Here is a 7500-nt window from a genome sequence, read left to right as displayed (position 1 = left end):
AAAGCCCAGTTTAGTTTCAACACAACAGCAGGGGTTAGTCATATAGTGCATATAATAAAGGCATTTCATTTCAGTATAATTATTTCGCATAATGACAGTGTGTGTGTGTGTGTGTGTGTGTGTGTGTGTGTGTGTGTGTGTGTGTGTGTGTGTGTGTGTGTGTCTGTCTGTCTGTCTGTCTGTCTGTCTGTCTGTCTGTCTGTCTCTCTCTCTCTCTCTCTCTCTCTCTCTCTCTCTCTCTCTCTCTCTCTCTCTCTCTCTCTTTCTCTCTCTCTCTCTCTGTGTCTCTGTCTCTCTCTGTATGTGTGTGTGAATGTGTGTGTGTATGTATGTGTGTTTGTGTGTGTGTTTATATGTGTCCTTTCATGCCAATCTACACACTCCAACCACAAAAGAGCAGGCTGGCAATTTCTAAGAAAAGAAAGAATGACGTCACAGACTCTCGAGGAAGTGGCATTCCCACCTTCCTTGACCAATCAGCCCATCAACACTCATTAGATGACCATAGTGTTAGTTCACTGAGCCCAAGAGCCCAAGAGAGAACCAACCAGAACCCACCGACCACTAATTGTTATGAGTGAGAGACAAGTTTGCAGTGTTTTGATTGCGACACAATGCTTGTGTTATCGTGTTATTGTGGTGTCCATTTCTTGACATTGTTGTGATGGTAGCAGGATTGCTGCTATAGATGATTACTGTTGGTTTTGTTTACTGATGTATTCTAAAATATCTGTATGTCTGTGCTGTGATACTAATAGCCTCGAGGACGTCTTCTAAGTCCAAGACTATTAGGCAAGATTGCATGGCTAATTTTGGTATATGAATAGTCATAACACTCTCTCACATTTTGCGTATGTTATCTTATTGTAATGTCTTTTTGAATTAATATCTTGCTGCATACCTTACTGTAGTTCTAAAGCACATACAACTAATCAATTCTGGCTGTTTGGAACACCACATCAGTGCCTTTGGTTTCAGTTACGCTGCTCAAATCAATCTGTTATGTCTGCTTATTGAGTATACTGTGTGTGTATTTATGTATGCATCTGCATGCCTTTGAATGTGTGTGTGTGTGTGTGTGTGTGTGTGTGTGTGTGTGTGTGTGTAAGCATCCATGTAATTGGAAATCTGTCTGCAGCTGTTTGGCAATACAATGTAGTGAAAGCCTAGACCTCTTCAATGATTAAAGATGGATTTGGTGGCCTCCGATTGTATGCGCTTGTGTGTGTGTGTGTGTGTGTGTGTGTTTGTGTGTGCATGTACCTGCGCTTATGATGACGCTGCTGCGCATGTCCTGCAGCAGGCGAGCGATCCCAGGGTCGTCTCGGGTGTACAGCGCGTAGCGATTGATCCCCAGGTGGAATTTCAGCCAGCTGGCCTCGGGGTCAAAGGTCGCCGGCTGCTGAGGCAGGGACAGGTTGGCGGCCGCGGCGGCGTCACTGTAGTGCCTCTGCTGCCTGCCAATGAGAGAGAGAGGACACCGCGGGAGTGTAAACCTTCGTGTCAGTAAACGAGACAGTCAGGGGTCAGCAAATGAGAGGACAGCAAGGAAACAAAGTGTAAATGGAGACATTTGAGACATTTGACAAGGAGACATTTGAGTCTAAATGTTCATGCGGAGAGGGAGCCGATATGGTGTGTGTGTGAATCTTCATGTCACTCTGTCTGGTGTGAGTAGCTGAGAGGTGTTAAAACACATAGGCGTGCCAACATGAGTGCACCAACACTCTGTCACCTGCGTGCACACACCACCTTTAACTGAATTGTAATCTACACGGCGGTGGCAAAAAGGTTCGACGCTGATTGTATTGAAAACATTGGAATCTGATGTCATCGGATGTGGAAAGCAGAGTGCCACTGCACTCATGTAAGGTACCTATGTGAGGAGGCCTGTACGGCCCGCTAGGCTTTCTGCCTGTTTTCCTGTTCGTTTGTAGGTGTGTCAGGACAGGAGGCCGTACTTCAGGGGCCAGCGAGCTGATGAGGTGCATCTGTGTGCAGTTGTGGCCAGTTAAAAGGGCTGCTTCCTCTCCGTTTTGGAGGCTATTCTTACTTTGGATTTCAGACATAAAACACTCAGCACTCCAATCCTAACAGCCCCATTCCAATCCTAACAACATCCATGCATTACTGATAACTAAACCTGAGCCCATCTCATACACTTTGCTTGTTTGCCAGTTTGTTAATAAAAACGTTTTAAAACATGCTTGCACGTAAGCATGTTTTTAAAAGTATGGCCATGTGAGATTAAAGGCTTTTTAAATATATAACCCTCAGATTTTCTTGAAAACATTTTCAACTTTTTGGATCCCTGAAACTGAAACGCACCAGAGGAACACCGAGTCCTAGGGCCTGTGAAACAAAACTATTTTGGGGGGAAAAAAACAAAAAAATCAACCTTGTTTCCCTCTTTTGTCATATCAGAAGAGAACAAGAGGACGTTTAGTGTGTCCTTGAGGAGTACAAATTCAGGTCAAAGGTCACCCAATCAGATGTGGAATGAGAAATGGGAAGAAAATGGTTCAGCTCTAACCAACTGTTGGTGTCCCACGTTGGTTAAGTTAAGAGAACATACTCGTGGGCTTCATTGAGGAAAAAGTGAGAAATGTGCTGATTTATGTATGGATTTCAGCGTGTTTTAAAATATGGACATATGTTCTGTTCATTGTTTTATTTTCAGTGTTCCTGAATTGAGCAAAGCTTCAGTGTCTCCTCCAGTCTTAACTTGGGCTGAAAAACTGGAGAACAGAGTTTCGCACAGATGAGGAGCTTTGCCCCAAACATGCCCACACTCGCAGAAGACTCTCACTGTTCCACTTGCATTGTGAATAACAAAGTTGTTAAGAAACTCTGCATACCTACAGTAAGCTTAGACACACCGCAAGATTAGGAAAGTTGCACGTTAAATCACATGACAATGATATCATAGTGAGTATTCATTTATAAGCAGCAATATCGAGAGACAGGAAGTCACACTCGGTTGAATGAACTACTACCATAGCTGTTGTTAAATGTTTGCACAACTCTTGAGAGAGTGCATAACTTGACAGTCTGCCAAGCAAGAATTTCCCAGACATGCAGTTGTCATTGCCATTAAATTCATGTATTTCTGCTTCAGAATGTTATGGTTGTATGGTTGTTGTATTTTAGGTCTTACAGTACTTCTATAGTATGTCACAAAATACTAAAAAGACTTCTATAATATCTATAGTATTCCTTTAAGATTACTACAATATTTTTGTGACAAAATACTATAAGATTGCTATCATTTTATTTTTTTTCTTTCTGTTATATAACAGTTCTGTTAAGTCACTATCAGAGCGATGACACTGCCATAAGAGACCGTGGAAAAAAGATAGCAGTGTCCGGGTTAGGTAGACAGTTTTGGAACTGAAAACGGCCAGTCACTTGGTCAGTAGCCAATGAGTTACTGAATCACAGCTTCCAGCATTCGTAAATACATTCCAGCCTTCTGCGATACAGACATTCAGCACAGGTTTTTTGGAACTGTTTATCGCATGTTGGCAACATCAGAGTGTCGCAACTCTCTCTTTCTAAGGCTTCGGTCACTATTATTGTCTTCCAAACTGATCTGGCCTCTAAAAGAAGCTTGTGCCTGGTTAAAAGACGGGAGGTTGTTTCACCATCGTCAGGCCTTTTTAGTCTCTGTGATGGCGGCATCTTTGGCCAAGTGTAAATATTTTGGGTGCGGAGGAAGGCCATGTTTACGGTCCGTGTGTACACTGCTCTCTCAATCCCACAACTGAAGGACGGGACAGACGACTTCTAGAAAATCAAGTGGTGACGGACCATCGAGGAATTGGCACGGAGATAATTTATCTTCTATTCTCATACACTCGGGTAAATCAACAGCAATCAGATGACCACAAATGTGAGTCCACAAGCCCACGGACCGCTTACTGTTGTGGGTGAGAGACAAATTTGGTGAGAGACAAGTTTGGGATGTTTGGATTGCTTTTGACACAGTGATCAATCAAGACGCACATAGTTAACACTGACAAGGGGCATAAAAAACAACAACATCCACCTCCACCACCACCTGCTGCCCTCCTTTTTAAACCACAGCCCCAATTCTACCCCTCCTGAGCCCCCCCGAGTGAAACGCAGGCCTCTTGTGACGCCAGTGCATTTCTGTCCTCCTTAGTCCCCCCCCAGGTACCAATTACAGTGCACTCTCATTTAGTATAGACCCTTTCAACAATAAAAACAAAAAAAATGCTTGAACATTCTATTTGGTTCCCAATCTACTTCCTTTGCATTAAGATAACACAAAAATCCTTAATATACTTTACTTTATCAACCGTGGACTCTGGATAACATATGGAATGTTAAAAAGGAAGTCTTGTGGGGCCAATTATGATGCTGATAATGGAACTCTCTTGAAAGGGTCTATACTGCCAGGGGAGGGGAGCAGGGGGCCCGGCGCTGCCGTTGCCGTCGCCTACCGCGCTGAGAAAGTGCCTCTCTCTGCCCCACTTCCACACCTGCTCCACTTCAGTGAGCACTCACCTGACAGCCCCTAACTACGGGGAATTATGCACTGGCATGCCCCCTCAGGAGCAGTGCACTGCGCTGAGCTGAGCCTGCTTTTCTTCCCCTATTTGCATCACGGCGCAGGCTACAAAAGTGCTGTGTACTGTATCTATTTTTCTCTGTGTCTATCTGTTTCTGCTGCGCACTGTGTCTGTTTAGCTGTGTATCTGTCTGTTCTCTGAGACCAGAGAAGCAGACAGAATGGACACTCACGCCATATAGCAAAAGATTAATGCGCTCAACATAACCCAGTCAAGTCATCAAGTTGCTTGGACAAAGTTGCCTATCTGTAGTACTTTATTATGCATAAAGATGACTTGAGTCAGTTATGGTGTGTGCACCAATCTTTTTTAAAGTATATATGTTGGGGCTTTTTGCCTTCATTCAGGCTGGACAGTGGAGAGTCAAAGTATGAACGAGTGGGAGATGGGGTGGCATCAGGAAGTGACCACCACGGGTCGGATTCGAACCCGCGTCCCGACGGAACACACTTGAACCCAAAAATGACATCGACAGTGCATCTACTTACAGCCCAGCTCCGCCCATGACAGCACTTATGATTAATACATTGCACGCTGTACTAAGTGCACTTGTGTTAAAGTGTACTTAGTGCACTAATCTTCATGCTTCTCTGATGCTGAACTGAATAGAGGCAAGCTTTAAATGATGATTGGCATGTGAAGTGACTTTGAAAATGTACCTTTTACATCTAAACCAAGTTTCAATTACAGTATAGACTATGACATATAGGTGATGATCTCTGTACTTTTCTCCATTGGCCAGTAGGACAACAAAAAGTATTTAGAAATACAAAAAAAAATAAAAGAAATATTTAGAAATAGAAATATTTAGTGCCATCCATCTCAGTTTGTTATTGGGCACAGTTGCTGAACCATGGAACAAGACCGATGAATTGAATTGATTAGCTGACCATGTCTGGGGCAAAACAAACACCTGCCAAGTTCTAATGCAAATATTTTTAATTCAAACTTTGTCACTTTGACACGTTCAGAAGGACACAGTGACAGGGACACAGAGAGCTTTGGCCTTTGGATCACTCACCCTGCTGGTCCCCACCCCATCAGTGAGACGTGTGCATGTGACTGTGGTCTATGCCTGGCACACTGTGACAGATGGACCTCAAAGTAAGCTGTATGAACAGCTGGGCTTATTTAAAGAATACATATAAATAAAAGTTTATTTACAAAAAAATCGGTTTACTTGACAGTATAGACATAAAAGTGACATGATACTGCCATGAACATGTCATAAACAAGTCATACATGTTTATGACATAATGCTTCTGTTAGCATTTTTTATCATAACAATTTAGGGTTAGAGTTAGGGTTAGGATTCATGTGTCATGACAGTGTCATGTGTTCATGACAGTGTCATGTCACTCTTATGTCGCTACTGTCAAGTAAAGTGTTACCATATCCCAAAATATCTGGAAGGGGAGGTAGCTAGGGCAGGTTTGTGATCAAATGCGTACACATATTATTTGCAGAGGAGAATGACATACCACTACAGCTCATGAAATCAACTACTTCAGATGAACTATCGGAGGACATGAACTACTGCAGCCAAATGATTAACTAAGACTCATGATTTTTGCACACTCTTACTGAATCATTTCCTGCAGCCTCCGTTGTTCTTTCTCTGACTTCTGCTCAAACCACTGTAGTCTTAAAGCAACACCAAAGAGTTTTTTGTACCTTAAAATAACGTTTCCAAAATCGTTTCAGTGGTTCATCAACTCGTAACAGGGTGAACGGCGCTTTCTGCATTCGCTTCGCGGCCCTCTATCGGCTATAACCACACTATGTAAGTTTGCCGGATCGGGTAGCGGATCTGTAGTTCGATGGAATGAGACATGAGAAAATACAAATTTTACTTGCATCTGATGTCGCAATACATCATACTTTCATAAAATCATGCAACATGATCATCAATCATTCTACCTTGTCTGTGGACATTGTTATTTGCAAAGCCGGCGCTGGATAAACAAATAGTGCCTGCGACAGATTTGATGTTGCTTTAATTCATCTTGAATAAAGCTTGCTTGTGCCCACCGCTCTGGCAGCTCAACAAAGCGAGGTGTGTAGACAACATCAAGGTCATGGGGCCTGCTACACAGGAATCTCACATATTCATAAACTGTGTTGAAACCTGTCTTGGATAAAATAATAAAAAAACGTTTGCTAAACGAATAAAATGTAAACATGAGTTTCCATGTTCAGCCCAAATGCTGAACTTTAAACTCTAGAATTCTTTAAGTTACATACAGTAGACATGCGCGCTGTGTGAGGGTTTGTGTGTGTGTGTGTGTGTGTGTGTGTGTGTGTGTGTGTAATGCTCTGTTAAACCTGCATCTAAGCACTGAGGTGGAAACTATGAAGCCAGAGGCTGAACACAGCATGGCACATGGAGATCGACATGTCAACGTCTCAAACCACATTTTGTTTTTAAACCCTGGAGCTCAAAGTCATCTTACTCAACAGTTACTCAAGCTTCTAAATAAATAAACCTACTCATGCTTTGCTGTGTCCGCCTATGAATATTTCAGTCATGTAAAAATATGTGTTCCCTTGTTGCTGTGGAAATGGGCATTGTTACAGCAAAAATAGGCAAAGGTTGTGCTCCTAAGATGATATATTTTTTTAAACTGCATTTCCCTGGACGGCCGAGGTCTAAGTATGATAAGGCAGCAAAACCAGGTGCAAATTTAGTGAATTGTTAAGTCAGCAAAAAAATCACAAAACAGATGATAGTGTCTGCCTGTGATAACTGGCTCTGTCTGGTTCTCAGGTAATAGGTATTCAATGTACCACAGGAATGATGAGGTGTCGATTTACACTACCTTTTGAAATAAAATAAAAAACAAAGACAGATGATCTGGGGCAAGATAAGCTCTGTCAACAATCATCTGGGATCTATCACACCCTT

The 7500-nt window shown here is 42.5% G+C and overlaps 1 protein-coding gene across 2 annotated transcripts in view; it reads right to left on the bottom strand.

Annotated features, from left to right (window-relative positions):
- Positions 1-7500, bottom strand: part of fam20a (FAM20A golgi associated secretory pathway pseudokinase) — a 26216-nt gene that overhangs the window by 15476 nt on the left and 3240 nt on the right. For both annotated transcript variants that reach the window (XM_042081894.1, XM_042081896.1), the window contains one exon: positions 1264-1457. In XM_042081894.1, the coding sequence (XP_041937828.1) occupies positions 1264-1457 (194 nt within the window). The remainder of the gene's footprint in view (positions 1-1263; positions 1458-7500) is intronic.

This window comes from Alosa sapidissima, chromosome 24 (assembly GCF_018492685.1).
Source record: "Alosa sapidissima isolate fAloSap1 chromosome 24, fAloSap1.pri, whole genome shotgun sequence".
In the NCBI taxonomy this organism is placed as follows: Eukaryota; Metazoa; Chordata; class Actinopteri; order Clupeiformes; family Clupeidae; genus Alosa; species Alosa sapidissima.
This window is presented reverse-complemented; position numbering and strand designations above follow the sequence as displayed.